The sequence below is a fragment of the Melanerpes formicivorus genome, unplaced genomic scaffold, assembly GCF_026170545.1.
Source record: "Melanerpes formicivorus ecotype bairdi unplaced genomic scaffold, bMelFor1.0.p_v2 SCAF_2, whole genome shotgun sequence".
Lineage (NCBI taxonomy): Eukaryota > Metazoa > Chordata > Aves > Piciformes > Picidae > Melanerpes > Melanerpes formicivorus.
Window position 1 is genome coordinate 56,108,204 of NW_027142354.1, and position 17,236 is coordinate 56,125,439.

Consider the following 17,236-nt stretch of genomic DNA (forward strand, 5'->3'; position numbering starts at 1 on the left):
GGGCTGCTTCTGATGGCAGGAGGAGAAGATCAGCCCCTGGGCCAGTTTCCTTCCAGCGAGGTGGCCAAGGGACAGGTGATGAGCAGGGCTTTCCTCCTCCTGGGGAGAGGGGAGCAGCAAGGGGTATGGGGGACTGGGGCCCAGCACACCCTTTCCTTCTGCCTTCTCTGTCTTTCAGGGAGCCATCCTCACCACCATGCTGGCCACCAGGAACTTCTCCGGTAGGTGCCATCTCCAGGGCTCATCACCTTGTCTTACAGGGTGCCCAGGGCAAAGCCAAGGGTCCTTGGAGAGCTGGCTTTGTCTCAGGTGCCACAGTGGGGCTGAAGTTGCAGCCTGGGGATCTGTGGCATTAGGTGGTGGTCCAGGCCAGGTCTCCTGGCATCTTTCAGGCTGGCTGCTGGCCTGGGATACAAGAGAAAAGGTTATTTGGCTGGGGCACAGCCACCCCCCGAGGTTTAGGTCCTGGGGGTTTGTATGTGCCCAACCATCTGACTTGTGCTGGAGTAAGGCTGTGGGTGCTGGGGGCAGCCAGGCCTCCAGGCAGCTGGTTTGATGTTGTCTTGGAGATGTTTGTGGCTCAGAGAGAGCATCCTCTGCACTGGGAAAGTATGGGTAAAGTCCCTGGGTGCCACTGCAGCCAGATGGCAGCAGGATCCCTTGGGCCCTGCCCAAGAGCAATCACTGCAGCTGGGATTTCACAGGCAGGGATCAGCAGGCTCCTGGTGGATTCCCAGGCATGGAACCAAAAAGGGAGCAGGTGACTGTAGAACTCTTCTGCTCGCTGTCACCTCCAGCCCTCCCCAGTGCTGGGGGCAGCCCTGGCAGAGGTGCTGCAGTGGTGGACAAACCAGCCAAGCCTGGTGTGCTGTCTGAGGTGCTGCTGGCAGGTGTTTGTTGTCAGATGGCTGGTTTGGGGGTGCTTTGCAGAGGCACCAGGAACCAGGTGCAGGCAGTGGGCAGGGGGAGATGAGGCTGCTGGCCCCAAGCCAGGTGCTGGGGGAGAGGGCTGTGGTCAAGGCTGGTATCTGCATTTGTCGTGTGGGGGGGAACATGGTGACACATTTAGCACTTGTGGGCAGCATGCGGTGGGGCTGGAGGAGTCCAGCAGCTGGGGGGATCCGGTGTCGGCCCCGCGCCGGGACGCGCAGCATCAAAGAGCAGGAAATTCTCCAGCATCTCTGGAAGCGTCGCTCGTCCCGCACACGGCCCAGGGGCTCCCCAGTCCCCCCAAGCCCGGGAGCCCCCGCGGCCGGTGGGCGACGGGGTCCCACCTGGGGCTGAACGCCCCAGATCCCACCCAGCTCCGAGGGCGCCGGGGCGGGGGGTGGCCGGAGCAGCCCGGGGGGCCGGGGCAGAGCCGGCAGCGGTAGGTGGGCAGCGTCAGGGCGTCTGCTTTTCATCATTGTCAAAATGTGGGCTGCAGCTGTTGGGCCGGCGGGGCAGGCGGCACATGATCCCGGCAGCATGGGGCTAAAATTAGAGGGTGGCAGGCGGGCAGCCCATTCCGCCGCGCTCGGCCACCGACAACCCCCGGCCGGAGCCGCCTGCCGCCGGACAGCCCCCGCTGGCCCCTCCGAGCCACCCTGAGGACTTGGCGTGACGCTGGCAGACGGCTCACGCCCCTGGCCATGAGCTTCTGGGGCAGGACAGGACGGTGCCACCGAGATCACCTCTGAGCTGCGGGGGATTGCGCCAGGGGTTGCTGAAGAGAGGACAAAACCCACCGGCTGGTCCCGCGGGGTCCTGCCGCTCCACCACCTGGCACCATGCTGCTGATCCTCGGCCTCCTGGTCTTGGTGCCCTGCCTGGGTCTCCTAATCTCCTTCCTCCTCTCTCCAGGAGGCAAAAGTGGTGGCAACAAGAAGAATGACGGCGTGAAGGTAAGCCCCCTCCTGCCGCCCTCTCCCACCTGCTCCTCCACTGCTGGGGCTGGCAGTGGGGGTCTCTGTGCCATGCTGGTGGTCCCCGTGGCACCCTGAGCTTTGAAGGGCAGGTGATTGTCCTGGTGTGTTCCCTTGCCACCGGCTCTGCTCCTGCCAGCACAGGCAATGCCCAGGAGGCATTTGCAGGGTGGTGAGCGAGGGGAGCAGGCTGGTGCTGGAGGGATGTGCAGGGGGAATTTGCTGCTGTTTCATTGCCTGCAAAATGCTCTCACCCCCAGCGAGGGGGAGAGGCTGGACCAGGAGAAGGGGACAGGGGACAGGAGGAGGCAACTTTGCAGCCCAAAGCCACAGGTTCAGCCTGGCAGCAGCCACCCAGCAAGATGGATGTCTGCATCTCCCACTCACCACAGCACCCTCCCCACTGCAGCTGCTGCAGCTGTGCTCATCTCCCAGCTCCTGTCCCATCCCATCCCCAAGGGCTGGTGTGCTTCTGGGTGGCACATGGGTGTCTTTAACCCGCTTGGCAGCACTGCTGAACCCCTGTGCCTAGTGCAAACAGAGCAAGCAAACTTGGTGGTGTTTGACAAAGCAATAGGTTGATGATGCACTGAAATCAAAGGCAGTGCTTGGAGGACCTTGTTTCTTGGGCTGCAGAGCCTTCAAGTTCAAGCCCTACAGCTCTTCTCCAGGACAAGGTGGCTCCTGGAGAAAGCAAAATCTTGCTGGCAAGGATGGAGCTTCTTCTGATGATATGGAGATCTGTTAGTGAGCTCTGTCCAACTCCTCCTGCAGGAAGGAATGGTCCATGTGAGGGTCTTTCTCTCCTTACCTGTTCCCACCATAACCACACTCAGCAGAGGAGAGCTGGTGGGATCACATCCCCTGTCGAAGGGCAAGGTGCAAGGTGTCGGGCAGAGCTTTGGCAGGCAGCATTGCCTCTCTTCTTCCTCTGGTCCTTTTGTATGGACCCAGCTGCTGGGCTGTGAGTGAGGGTTTTGGAAGAGCAGAGCCCTCAGCTGGCTTCTCCCCTCCTCAGTCCAAACAGTCAGCAGAGCCAGAGGTCTGGGGATGGTTTGCCTTTCTCTCACTGCCTTCAGACCCAGCAAGTGGGACACACCAAGCCTGCAAGGTCTGGGACCGTGCACAAGCCTCCAGATCTGGGCTCAGCTCCACAAAAGGCCTTTCTGGCCATGCAGTGGTGCTCTGCAACATGAAGCTGGTGGCCTGCATTGCTATGAGGGGACATTGCTTTGGGCCATGCTGTCACGTGGCTGCCAGGACAGGACTGCTAGTTTCGGACAACAGTGCTGGCACAGAGGTCCCATGAGAGTCACAGCAAGCCCTTTGCCAGCCACTGCTGGCCTGTCCTCTGCTGCTCTGAGGTCCCAGCTGCTTCTGGGGGTCACCTGAGAAGTGACACCACAGGTAGACCTGACTTGGTATGACCTGGTGGAGGCCATGAAGAACAATGAGAAGCTGAGTTGCATTCTTAAGCTGTAGAAGGAGAGACTGGAGGATGGAGGAGCTCCATCAGGCACAGTGCTGATGTTCCAACAGAAGGGGACTGCCTTGCATTTCATGCCTAGCATTGCAGGGATGGTGTGGTGCTAGAATAACATTTGTCAGCCCAACTTGCTGGCTGTGCTCTTTGGGCTTCGAGGGCAGACATTATTCTGGGAAGAGAGGCCCTTGCTGTCATAGCAAAATGACTCATTTGGGTAAAGAGCCCTCTGGCCCATCCCTGAAACTCAGCAAAGAGAGGCTGCTTTCAAAGTGGGGTCAGAGGCTGTTCTCAGCCCACTTCTGGTGACTGTGGAGCAGCAAGTGAGGCTCCATCCTGAGTGCAGTCTGTCAGCCAATACTCAGCTCATGAGGGGGTACAAGCTCTGAAAAAATGAGCTTTTCTATCACCCCCTTTCCAGCAAGTGGTGGTGAAACAGCCTGGATAGATGGCCAGGAAAATTGAGGAGGAGAAGACAAAAGTAAAGGAAGGCTCATTCCCAGCAGGTTGCTTGTGTTGGACACCTTCAGCATTTACCATTCCCACCTCTCATTCTGCTGCTCAGCCTGGGGAGGCTTGCAGCATAAATCCCTCATGGGAGCACGAGGAGGCTGTCATTCAGTGGCCACTGTGGGCATCTGGTGCTGGACAGTGTTCATCTCTTTCCTTCTTGCTGGACAAGTGAGGCAGGAACCTGGAAACCTGCCTTGGGTGGATGGGAAAGTGGGAAGGGAATGGCCCTGCCTGCTTAGAGCAGGGCTGTAAGCCAGGCCACGTGGTGTGGTTCACTGTCAGAAGGCCTGGGTCCCCAGTTAAAGGAACCTGCTGGACTGACCATCCCCACAACAGCAGGCACACCCCAGGCACCCCCTCCCTCTCCCCCGCCCCATGCCATTCCTGCCCAAAGCCATGCGAGTGGCTGGTGCTGCCCTCCAGCCTGCCTGCACTGCCCTCCAGCACTGGGATGGCGCTAGCTCAGGCTCAGAGGGCTCAAAACTCACCCCCCTGAGGAGGTTTCTCCCCTACTGAAAACACTCATGGACCCAACATCCCCCTCCAGCACTGCTCTGGGGTCTGCAGGAGGTCTTCCGGTCCCAGCAGCTCTGATACCTTCACTGCCCTGTGTAGTGTCACATTTTGTCACATCGTGAACTGATGAAGTCACTGCCCCATGTCACATCCTGTCCCGTCCTAAATTACTGAGCTCACTGCCCCGTGTCCCATCCTGTTCCTGTATGTCCAGACTCGGCGCGGTCACTGCTTTGTGTTGCATTCTGTGGCGTCTGAAACTTCTGCACTCTGCTGCCCCGTCTCTTGTCCTTGGGTAGCAGAAGCTGTCAGCCCTTCCTGCAGACAGCCCGGCTCCGACAGCTCCATTTCCCGTGAGGTTCCTTCCGAAGCGCTGCGGCTCACCCTGCCCTCAGGGCTCGTGTGGCTGCGGTGAAGGAGGGGTGAGGATTAACGCAGGAGCCAGAGGAGGATGGGTTGAGCTGCACCAGCGCAGGAGAGAACTCGGGGACCATGCTGGTGGGAGCTGTTAGGGTGTGAAAGGAGCAGTGAGAGAGGATGGACATGGGCAGGCTTTACCCTGCAGCCCATCTGCCCTCCCTAACAGGTGGCTCCAGGGACTTTTCCAAGAGATTTGCCCTCTGTGTGCTGTTTTTCCCTCTGCAGGGCAGGCGGAGCCGGTGCCTCCTTAATGCTGCTGGTTAAACACTTTGTTATTTGGCACTGCAGCCTCTGGTTCCTGCACACGGGTGTTCCCTGTCAGCCGCTGTGATTCATCCCCTGGGAGCTGGAGGGAAAGGGCTTGAGGCCAGTGTGCACATCCCTGAGCCTAGATCAGAGATGGAGGCTGGGAGCAGGGCACAGCCAGGAAGGGAAGTCCAGAAGTCGTTTGGGATTGCAAGCAGAAGTGTGGCCATGGGGTCATCCAGCCCCAAAGCCTTTACAGTACTGGTAGTGGTCAAGGATGGAGATCAATACCTGCATGTGAAAGGTCTTCTCTTCGCAGGAGACTTGTCCTGATCTTAAAGCACTGGAGCTGATCTCAGGACAGCTTCCCACGTGGTGTGCCTGCCTTGAGAGGTCGAGTAGCTATAGCCAGGCTGGCTTTAAACCAGCCAGCCTAGTGCTGGTCTAGGTCCAAAGCTGACTGAGCACCTCTGCACCAGTCAGCAGCATGGGCAGCTCCAGAGTCTGTAAATGTCAGTACGACACTCGCCGGGCACAGGGCTGGGCGGACGGTGGAGCTGCCTTAGCTTTTCAGTGTCCTGCTCTGGTTCCTGTGAGCTTACTGTCCCGATCAAAAAGCCACCAGAGTGGTCACTGACTCCTAGGGGACTCCCTTCTGCACTAGCCAGGTCCTTGGGATAAGCAACACCAGAGGCTGTGGCAGGTCAGGAGAGGAAGGCGCCAGCAGGAAAAGCGGGGAGGGAGCTGGCACGGCACCGCCAGCACCGCAGCCAGGGGCACGTCCCTGCAGGAGCTGTCCCCCTGTGAGGACCGTGAAGGGTGGCTCAGGAGCTCCTGTCTCTCACGTGCCGCTCTCTGCCTTTCTCACTCTGTGTCTCTTCCTGTTCCATCTCTTCTCCTTGTTTTTCCAGAAAAGAAAGTCCAGTTCCAGCGTTCAGTTAATGGTGAGTGTCCTTCGTCTTCCTCAATGCCGATATTGCTGGGCTTCTCCACATGTTCCAGCCTCCCCCCGTTTTTGGAAGTTACCTCGGGGTAGGGAAGAAGGGACACTGGGGTTGGAGGGAACACCCTCAAAAGCCGTATCACCCACAAACCCCATTAACAGGGTTGGTGCAGGCATTTGCTGGCCACCAGCTGGTGGGAAGCCAGCCCTGGTTCTTGCTGATGGGTTCTCATGCCGTTTCTCCCAGTTCTCCTGACTCAGGTCTGCAGGCTGCATCGGTGCAAGGAGCCTTGGAGAAACACCTTCCATGCCTCTGCGGGGACTGTATGGTCATGGGACACCTTGCCAACCTACATCGGGGTATTATGGGTAATACATCAGCAAGGCTCTGCTGGGAAGAGCTAGCAGAGCCATTGCTCTAGCTCCGCTAGCAGAGTCGCCTTGATGGGGCTCCTGCAGAGAGATGGGGGGTCAGTACCCCCCTCCCCCCAAAAAAACCCCACACCTGTGTAGTGCTCAGCTGTTTCTTGAAAGAGCTGTGTCTCAGCCTTCGGTGGTCCATGTGGGTCTTGGAAGCACTCTGTTTTCTTGTACATTTCTCTCCCTACTCTGCGGTCAGTGTGGTCTCTCACTCCTGCACAGTCCCCTCTTTCTCATCCCAGCTCCTCCTCGCTGTTTAATTTGTACATCTCTCTCTTTATTGTACAGTCAACATGGTGTCTTCCACCTCTGCACAGCCCCTCTCCCTGCCCCTCCGGCAACGTTCCTAGGAACCCACCAGACCCCCTGCACCCGCCCCCGTCTCTGTCCCCACAGGCGTCGGTAGGAAAGGCAGCGCCGTTCCTACGAGACCCTCCACAGCCCAGCTCTTGTGCCCTTGGCTACAAGGAGTGGAGGTCAGGGAGGGCTCAGCCAGCGCTGCCCCAGAGCTGTGGTTGAGGACGGGTTGGACCTGCTGGCGTTTTCCTTGGTTGCTGTCTGTTGGCACAGTCGAGCGCTGTGGGGTCGGACTCGGGGGGCTGTCGAACACACTGACTCCATCTGGTGTGGGGTGAAGCCCCCTCTCACCACCCCGTTTCTCCTCTCTGTTCTTTGCTCAGGAATCGTCGGAGAGCACCAACACCACCATCGAGGATGAAGACACCAAAGGTACTGCTGGTGGGAGAAGGCTGTTTTGGAGGGGTGCCCTGGGGTCTTTAGTCTGGCTGGCCCTAATGAGATACTGGAAGCCCACAACCGCTGAGCTGCCTCGGGGTCCGTAGATGGTTTCACTGCCATGAGCGGTTGGGGCATGGCTGGTAAGGAAGGGGGGCTGCCCATCCCGGGGCTGTTCTCTGAGAGCAGGCATGGAAACGGCAGAAATCCGCCGGGATAGCAGCCCGGCTGTCCGCTCCTCCGAAATAAATGTCCCTTGGGGAAAAGCCTGCCGGGGAAATCCCGGGCTCCCCGCCGCCCACCCGCCTGCCACAGCCGGCTGGCTAAGAATAGCCCTGGGAATCATTTATCGGCGTTAATTTGCAAAGTCTCTCGCCGAAGCCGTCTCAGCACAAAGCAGGATGGACTTTGGCCCGACCTGAGAGTTCATGGGACACTTGTCCCCCTGGGAAAGGGCTCCCTGGAAGCAGACGTGGGTGCTCAGACAGGGATAGGGGTCCCTGTCCTCCTTTCTGAACAGCTCTCAGGAACGTGCTCTCGCTCCTTTGATTACCACAACACCAAAAGATAATGAAGTCAAGCAGGATGTCTATTTGCATTTGAGGCAGAGCCTCGTTAATAACCCAGGGCTACCTCTGACAGCTCCTCCTGCATCCCGGGAGTCGAGCCCGTTCTCACAGCCCAGTCCCATTCCAGCCGAGAAGGCAGCAGCAGCCACACGGTGCTGTGTACTTTGTGGGGTCCCTCCATGTGTTCCCCGGCGTGGCTCCCCACGCCACTCACCTGTCCTCCTCCCAGCTGAGACCCTCTCCTCCCATCTTGGAGGGTGGTGAGAGCATCCTTGGTCCAGACTGCCCTGGTTTGCTCCTGCTGTGAGTTCATGGGGCAGAAGGCTTTGCAGCCAAGACCAGCCTGTGCCAACTGGGCTGGGAGCTTGAGAGCTCACCCTTGGGCTCGTTAGGATAAAGCAGGATTTCCAGTTTTGCCCTGGCTTTGGAGGTCTTCCCTCTCTGGGGTGAAGAGCCCTTCCCCACATCTCTCTCCCACATCCCTCACCTGCTCTTTTTGCCCCCTGGAGAGTTTCCAGCGTCCCACGATGTCTTGTGGGCTGTTTCTAAGCAGTAAAGCTTTCTCACTGGTATTACAGCACCAGCATTTCTGGTTTGCTTTCTCCTTTTCTTTCCTTTGCTCTCTTTCAACCAACAGTACGGAAGCAGGAAATCATCAAAGTCACAGAGCAGCTGATTGAAGCAATCAGCAACGGCGACTTCGAGTCCTACACGTGAGTGTTGCCCAGCATGGGGTTGAGCTGGGGTGGGGATTCAGCCTCTTGGAGCAGGGCCTTTCACTGTAACAACACAACCCAGGAGGTTTCCCTGCTGCCCAGGGCGGGGTGGCCAGGTTGATGTGCTGGTGTGGCATGGAGGCCATCCAAGAGAAGCAGGGGCAGATCCTCCTCCCTCTCCACTTTGCCCTGGTGAGACCACATCTGGAGTATTGTGTCCAGTTCTGGGCTCCCCAGTTCAAGAGGGACAGGGATACACTGGAGAGTGTTCAACAGAGGGCCTCAAGGATGGTGAAGGGACTGGATGGAGCATCTGTCTGATGGCAAAAGGCTGAGATCCCCGGGGCTCTTTAGCCTGGAAAAGAGAAGACTGAGAGGAGATCTTATTAATGTTTATACATATCTGAAGGGTGGGTATCCAGAAGAAAGGGCCAGGCTCTTCTCAGTGGTATCCTGTGATTGGACATGGGGCAATGGGTACAAACTGGAACACAGGAAGGTCCACCTCAAGATGAAGAAAAACTTCTTTACTGTGAGGGTGACGGAGTACTGGAGCAGGCTCCCCAGAGAGGTGGTGGAGTCTTCTTCTCTCGAGACTTTCAAGACCCATCTGGATGCAACCCTCTGTGACCTGCCCTAGGTGATCCTGCTTTGGCAGGAGGGTTGGACTTGATGGGGTTGGAGGCCTCTTCCAACCCCTACTATTCTGTGACTGCATGAACTCCGTTTCCCAAGCTGGTGACTCTCTCACACTAAGCTGCCCACATTTCTCCAGCCTGCCTCTCCTGGGTGAGCCCATTTTCTGGTTTGCAGAGAGGTGAATAACTCTAAGTGTGATTTATGGTGGAAGAAGGAACGTTGCATCCATAGCATCCATTATATCCAGATTGCTGCAGGCTGCTTGGAAGCTGAGCTGATGCTCTTCAGGGCACACTTCTTCTGAGGCCAAGGCTTATTTAATTAGAGGGATCTGAGCAAGTGCAGGTCTTCATCCCTGCCTCAGAGAGTCGCAGCAGGGATGTTTTGACACAGAGCAGACAATGTGAGTTTTCCCCTGCTGGCTTGCTTTCTTACAAAGAGGATGGCAGTGTCCTAGGAGGTTTAATTGGAGATGGTGACTGATGGAGAGCTCAGCCCTGACTCGCTGGGCTCCTGGCTGCAGTCAGTGGGCTGGAGGTGAGATGGGGGTGGGCTTCATGCAGAGTGCAGGGATGAGGTCAGATTTCTGCCTGAATTACTTGCTGGTGCAGAGGCTCCTCAGTCTCAGGCTGAGGGAGTTGTCTCAGGGTGAGGGGTTTGTCCCGGGCACAGGCTGTTTGGGCTTTGCAGGCTCTCGTGCCAGAAGCAGTGAGATAACCTCCCCTTTCCCTCTCCCTGCCTCCCCAGGAAGATGTGTGACCCTGGGATGACTGCCTTCGAGCCTGAGGCTCTGGGCAACCTCGTGGAAGGGCTGGATTTCCACCGATTCTACTTTGAAAACCGTAAGCAGCCCCCTTGCCTCCTGAGGGACCCTTCCCACCTCCCATGCACCAGCCCAGGCTGTCTCTCGCCCTCCATCAGCTTGCTGGAGAGAGGAGGGTGTTAAGGGTGGCTTTGGGAGCATGTCTGGCTGATCTGGAGGACTCCAGCAGGAGGTCAGTCAAGCCTCTTAGGTCAGCTGGGGCTGGGCTGCGTGCAGAGGAGCTGTTTGGTTAGATGCTTTCTGGACCCATCCTGAACCCAACCAAGCAGCATTTACTTAGCCCCTAACCCAAGCATCTCACACTGCTGCTGCTGCGGGCAAGAGCCACCCCAACTCTTTCCCTTGCCTAAGGCCACCTGCACTTGTCCCCTCTCTAGTGTGGTCCCGGAACAGCAAGCCTGTGCACACGACGATCCTGAACCCCCACATCCACCTGATGGGAGACGAGTCCGCCTGCATCGCCTACATCCGCATCACGCAGTACGTGGACGCGGGAGGCATCCCCCGCACCGCCCAGTCGGAGGAGACTCGCATCTGGCACCGCCGGGACGGCAAATGGCAGATCGTCCACTTCCACAGATCCGGCGCCCCCTCCGTTCTACCGCAGTAAGCCCTGTGAGGCTCCGGGGATGGGGCAGGGTGGGCAGGGAGGGCAGCGGGTTCCCAAGAGGCTGGGATCCAGCCCCGAGCAGCCGCGGCGAGGAGGAGCCGGCCGTGCGCTGTGAGGTGCTCTGCCGCAGGGATGGGTGAAGCGAACTCTCTCTCTGCCTGCCTGTGTTTTGCAGCTGAAGCGTGGTCCTGCCCGTGCTGGCTTTGTCACTGACTGACTACCAAGGGGAGACCCCCTCCGACATCTTCACCTATGGGACTTTGGCTGCTGGCTCTGCTGCTTGGTTCCCGCTGGAGTAACCCCTCGCTTCTCACCGCACACACGCAACAGCCCCACCGGCGCCCTGCAAGCATCCCATCGAGCCCCATCCCACCCCGCTGGGGCCGTGGTGCTGGGCCCCCTTCCTCTGCATGAACCAAGACAAGAGAATCCATGAACCTAAACCCAAGCACCTGGCTGGTGAGGTGACATGTGCCAGGGTAAAGGCCTCCTCCTCGGCTGCATGGCTTTGATGGGACCCCTCCCCCCCACGACCTGGCACATCTTCTGAAGTGAGCTCGGACTCATCAGCTGCCTTCATCCCCACCTTTGCTGGGAGCCCCCCCCGCCAAGGAAGAGGAGGGCAGGGGGGCAGTGTGTAGCTGCTCTGTGCCACATTCTCTCTACGTGCCAGTGGATTTTGCTTTGCTGCTATCAAGGTCCCCATCTGCTGCCGTGGCTCACTCCTGCTCCTAACCTGAGCTCCCATTTCCCAGCAGCCTCAGCCAGGGAACTATGATTTAAACCTTTGCAAAGTCCATTTCCCACCCCCCAACACCTCCCCAGGCAAAGAGGGCAGTGTTCGGAGGGGTAAGTAAAGGCTCTCTGTTTATTTTGCCTTCCCAGAAGTGCAGGCTGGCTCCTTCCCAGGGTTGGCCTCGGGAAGGGATGCTCTCCCTCCCTCCCTTCTCCCCTCGGAGCAGGGACTGGCGAAGCTGGGAGAAGAGAGGAGAAGAAAGGCGATTGCTTCCCAGCACCACATCGGCACAGCCGGGAGCTGGGGCTCTCTCCCAGCCACGCCGTGTTGGTAGCATCGCTCCCCGCATCCTCCTCCCCTACCCAGGATCCTTTCCCCCAGCGCCCGGCCCTACCGGGCCACCCTTCGCATGCATCACCCGGCGCTCCTCAGCCCAGGCTGGGATGGGGGCAGACCAACTGGCCACCGATTTGGGGTGCAAAGCTCCACCCTTCCAGCGACGACGAGGAATGCAAGCTTCCCGAAGTAACCAAACTGCAGAATCCTGATCGTGCTTCGAAGACAACAAAGGAGCCCCTCGCTGGCTTCCACTCAGCGCATGCCTTTTTCTAGGGAAAAGAAACCTCCCCCGTCCCTCCTCCCCCTTCCCCCCGTGTATTTTGTAACTTCATTTTGAGCATTTGCCGAAGTGGATCTTTCTGTCATAACTAGAAACGTTCAGCTGTGTAGGGCGGGGCGGGAGGGGAGCGGGGGATCTGCAGGGCTTGCTGGTTTGCACTGCGTTTACATTTGGGAAGGGGTTGCACAGCCACGATGCTACGATGCAGGGGTCCCTGCGGCTGCCAGCCCTCGCTCCAAGCTGCAGCAGCTCGTCCCAGCCCGTCCCGCGGCACTGGGTGGGTGAAAGCATCCACCCCACCCTGGGGCCACTCACCTCCAGGGGCACCCATCTCCCCGGGGCACCTTCTTGCACCCCACGGATCTTCCTGCAGGGCAATCCCAGGAGGCAGCTCTCGGGAAGCCATCAGGATGTGGCTTTCAGGACATAGGACATGGCCAGGAAGGTGACCTTTCGGTGTCACCTCTTTGCTGTCACTTAGAGGCCCGAGGGTGGGTGGTTTTTTTTTCCTGGCAATTCTTGTGTTTTCTTGTTCTCTCTCTCTTCTCTCTTTTTTTTGGGTTTTTCTAACTGGAACCTTTTTGCTCGTTGATGTGAGACTCCTGCAACGCTGCTGCCCCCGGGGGGACTTTCTAGCTGCACTCTCTTCATCTGCATGGCGTTTAACTTTCTAGACAGTGTGTGTGTTGAGGAAACAAAGACATGAACAACAACAACAAAAAGCAACTCGCTTGTTTTGGACATTAAAAAGACAAAAAAAAAACAAAACAGGAAAAAAAAAGGGGGGAAAGGGGGGGTAACAAAAAAAAAAGGGGGGAGGGGGGGGGGAAATGTTTTCTCCATGTAAATTCTGAGCGTGTGTTTTGCCTTTCCTGTGGTTTTTTGATGCTTTGCTCTCTCTCTCTCTCTGTCGAGGCAGGGCCGGCTGCCATGTGAAACACAGCCGCGTCCTTGCAGACTGCAAAAATATTTTCCCACTGGATGGAGGGGAAAGAAATCCAAACTGCCGGGGCACGAAGGGCCCCTGCGAGGTCTTTTGGGGTGTCCCGCTGCGCCGGCGGTGCGGCGCTGGCCGGCGGCGTGGCTAGGAGGTGCCTTTTCTGTTGGAGGGCGAGCCGCACAGGGGCTCCCACGGGTGCAAGAGCGTCTCCTCATGGCCTTGGGGGACCTGTGCTGCTTGGTTGTGGGGCTGCTCTGACTTGCAAGAGACGGCCCCAAAAGCAGGGAAATCCGTGCAAGGACGGGATTAGCTTTTTAAGGTAGAGTTTGGGTGTTTTCACAGACGTGTTTTAACTCCTGTAGTCTCTTGGTGAGGAAGTTTCTTTCTTTCTTTCTTTTTCTTTTTCTTTTTTCATTTTTGAAGGAAGGAGGGAAGGACTCTGCTCTTTCACAGGTTTCTCTCTCTCCCTCTCCAGAGCTGGGTTTGAAGCCAGCCACAAGTGAGTGTCTCAACCACCTCCTGATGCCCAGGTACTCTGGGCAGTGGTATGAGAAGGATGAGGAAGGAGAAGGTCATGGCAGGGCTCTGCATGGGGGCTGTAGGGCAGACACCATTCCATCCTGCTTTTGGAGCTGCTGGTAGCTGTGGACTTCAGCTGGGCTGTCAGGGTGAAGCTGCTCCAGCTGCCTCTGCTGGGGAAAGGGCTGGGCCAGGGAGTACAGTGGGGTTTGTTAGGGATGATGGGTGAGATGCTGGGGTAGCATGCCATCTCCTTTCACTCAGAGCCCACTTTGGGCAGTCTCTGCTAGGTAGGAACATCCTGGTTTCCAGGAAGGCTCTGAGATGTCTTGTTGGAGGTGGTTTTTTTCTTCTTGAGGTTTCCCTGTGGTTGTCTCTCCAGGCATAGGTTCCTCTAGAGGTAACTGGCTGTCCTTGAAATGCTCCAAATCCTTTCCAAGGGAAGCAGACTCTGGGGTCTCACCTCCTTCTAGTCTTCCAGTCAAGCCGAAGCCTGACCAAGGAAGACCAAACTTCCCAACCTGCCCAAGCTGGCAGCATTAAGCACCTGCACTTTAGGGGTCTGTTCTGCCTGGTTTCTCTTCCCCACCTTACTCTCCTTCCCCAGAGCAGGTTCCTGTACCCCCAGAGCATCTCTGAGCGAACACTGATGTACCACTACCCTTTCTTTCAGCAGCCATGGTGAACAGCTTCTGTCTCTGTCTTCCTTCACATTTCCTGATTCCTCCTAAACTTGCAGGAAAATAACCATCAACTGTCACCACCTTTCTCTGGCTCACAGAGCCAGGGCTGCTGCCACTACACCTGCACTTTTAAAGCTGTTGGCACCATCCCTGGCATGTGCTAACTGGCATTGCCCCAACAATCCCAGCATTAAAATGTCCAGGACACATTCCCAATATGCAACATGGACAAGGCCACCTTGTTGGGATGGAGTTTATCACCACGGACCACCTGTCCCCACTGGCCTCAAGGCTGGAGGTCAGGCTGTGGCACATTTCACTTCCTAGCACAGAGCCTGACTCCCCTGGCCATCTGGGTCAGCCCAAACTCAGAAATCCTCCAAACTGATCATCTCTTCCACCTCTCTCAGAGCACAGGGGATATCTGAGTAGAAGTTCTTGCTGTGGTGGTCTCAGGCTCCCAGCTCCACTCCCAGCAAAGGGACTCCCCTGTTTTCTCTTCCTGGCTGTCAGAGTCCAGCTGCAACATCGTCATTTCTCAGGTCTTGCTGGTGTGTCTGCTCTGGAAGAAGAGGCCACTCCTAATCCTCTGCTCTTTGCTGGAGGAGTGGGCACTCCACTCCTTACCCCAGCCAGGCACAGCTGGGAGTGCTGTCTTTCCCCTTACCCTTAGTAAACACCTCCTTTGCCAGGCACCAAACCCCCATCTGACCCCAAACTTGCCTCCCATCTCTTTGCCCTCCATGAGTTCATGCCCTCATGGAGCCCCAGAGGTTGGAGAAGGCAGCAGAAGCCATCACTCCCACTCTGAGCTCACAATCCTGTGGCAAGCTCCACTGGGGAGGAACCAGAAAACAGTAGCATCACGTAGGAGGGCAGAGCCAGGCAGCCACCTGGACCAAGAGACGTCTGTCAGCAGAAGATTCCATAACCATCTCCTCTGATCATCTCAGGAGCCAGAGGAACCCTCCTTCCCCACCACAGGACACATCTCATGGTGTACACCACTCTCTTGATGCATCCTTCTGCTAGCAGGGCAGAGACCTGGCTGTTACCCACTTCCACAGGGGCAGGCCCCAGCCCATCTGCACCAGACAGTGATACCACAGATGTGACCAGGCTGTGGGACCACCAGAGGAGGGGCTGCTGGCTCCTCTGCCATCCCTCTGCCAAATGCCACCCACTGCCTCCTGGCCCCTGGGCTGAACGTCCTTAATGTCCTTCCCACCTGAGTGGTTGACAGGGAGTGGGAGAGAGGGTTGTGGAAGGGTATGGAGCTGCTCCTTCCTTCCTTCTTGGGGTTGTTGTCCCTTTTTTTTTTCCTTCCCCCTAACTGTTGCACAATTTTTAGGGCTTTTGTAATTTCTTTTTGGTTTGTTTTTGGTGGTTTTTGTTTTGTTTTGTTTTGTTTTGGGATTGTGTTTTTTGGGTTTTTGGTTCTTTTTTTTGGACAAGCAGGGAAAAGATGTTAGCAGTGGTTTAAGGGGAGGGGAAAAAAAGACCCTAACCAAACCAAAACAGAGAGATCTCTCTCTTTTATATATGAGATATATATATACATAGATATATTGCAGGAAATCTCTATGGAAATATTTATTTAAGATGATTGCTGAAAAAAAAAAGATATGACTAAGAATAATGAATAATTCTATATTATAATTAAGAGTATAACCAAGCTTTGTCACCTAACAAAAAGCCAGGCCCCAGGGAGGGGCCAGCTGCCTGTCCCCTGGTGTCTGTCCGTCCGTAGGGTCGCAGCTGGAGCCTCTCTCTGCTCTTTTTGTAAGTGCTGGACCCAGCAGGAGCTTGCTGGAGGAGGGGTGGGGGAGGGAGGGGTGGAGGGGTTGGGTTTTGTTTCCTTTTCCTTTGTTGTTGTTGCTGTTGGTTGGTTGTGTGGTGGGTTTGTTTTTCTTTTTCCCCTTGGACCCCGCGGCTGTGGAGGGAACGATCGCTGCTCAAATCGGATGCTCTGTCGGGGGGAGGGGGGGAAGCGGGCACGGGGTGGGGGCGGGAGGGAGGGCGAGTGTCAGTTTTATTCTCGGTGTTCAAGTGCAATAAATAGCTACCAACTTCTGAGCATGGAAACGGATGATTCCCCGTCACTGCCGTGACTCAGACCGTCTGCCAGCCGCTTTGTCCTGCCGTCACCGCGCTCCTGTCCTCGAAAGCAGCCGAGGCTGGGATCTCCCGGCGAAGGAGCGCCGGGTACCCTGCGTGCTGCCCCCCACCCCACCAGCATCCCCAGGGCTTTGGGAGAGCTTGGTGTCACCCCCAGACCTGTCTCGCCCCAAGCCATCCCTTTCCCCACGAGAGGGCTCTGGGCTGATGTAGATGTCTGGGAGACAACCCACCCCACTCCCGCCCGGGGCTGGCTGGGCGGTGGGCACTGAGCTGTAACCCCACCACTGGGTGCCAAGAAGAGAAGTTGTTTTTAGGGGGGTGCTGACGCTGCAGGATGTGGGGCACAGGACGCCCTCCTCCCCCCAGCCGAGCGTAGGGTGGGTTTGGGGGGCTCCCAGGGGATTTGCCCGTGCAGACAGGCTGGTACCCCGGCGGGGGGTGGGGGGGGTGGGGGTGGGGGAGCTGGGGACGGGCTGCGACTGTCGCTGTCCCTGCCCCGCACACCCTGGCCCCGCTGCCGGCCGGGGGTGCCCGGGCTGGGTCATTCCGCTCCCCTCCCGCCCTGCCATGTGTCGCAGCCCCGGCAGGTGTCAGCACCGGACCGCTGCTGTCACCTCCTGCCCCAGCCCGAGGCGAGCAGCTGCCCGGCCCCCGGCCACCCCTCCCTGCCCACCACCGCCATGCCCAAGGGACCTGCCAAACCTGGAAGAAGGCCCCGGGCTCTCCGGGAGACGAGGGGACACTCTGGGAGGGGAAGGGGTACCTGTCTGCGGGGACATGGGAGGGCTGGCACCGGACCGCAGCCAGGCTGTGGTGCAGGCACGGATACACTGCTGGTCCCTGGCTGCCATCAGAGGGTCCCACACCTCCCTGTGCACAGCTACACATGGCTCAGGGGACACGTCCTCTAGTTGTGCCACTGCCCTGGCATCTTTTGCCCTTGGTTTCCCCTTGCAACCACCAGCTTTGATCCCCAACGCCAGCTTTGATCCCCACCACATCCTCAGCCCCATCCTTCCCACCGCTCTGCGATGCAACACTGATGGCAGCCGCCAGGGGATGGCACAGAAGATCCGAGGAT

General features: G+C 57.6%; 1 protein-coding gene across 3 annotated transcripts in view; it reads left to right on the forward strand.

Moving 5' to 3' along the window:
- CAMK2A (calcium/calmodulin dependent protein kinase II alpha) overlaps positions 1–12,681 on the forward strand; it is a 34,014-nt gene extending 21,333 nt beyond the window's left edge. The window contains exons 12-19 of one of the 3 annotated variants that reach the window (XM_068162321.1): positions 179–221; positions 1,843–1,883; positions 5,994–6,026; positions 7,126–7,174; positions 8,387–8,462; positions 9,852–9,946; positions 10,305–10,533; positions 10,713–12,681. In XM_068162321.1, the coding sequence (XP_068018422.1) occupies positions 179–221; positions 1,843–1,883; positions 5,994–6,026; positions 7,126–7,174; positions 8,387–8,462; positions 9,852–9,946; positions 10,305–10,533; positions 10,713–10,716 (570 nt within the window). In that variant the 3' untranslated portion in view covers positions 10,717–12,681. Of the gene's footprint in view, positions 1–178; positions 222–1,842; positions 1,884–5,993; positions 6,027–7,125; positions 7,175–8,386; positions 8,463–9,851; positions 9,947–10,304; positions 10,543–10,712 lie in introns of all 3 variants that reach the window. The other 2 variants (XM_068162313.1, XM_068162329.1) reach the window with 2 other exon arrangements.
- Positions 12,682–17,236: the final 4,555 nt, after the last annotated feature.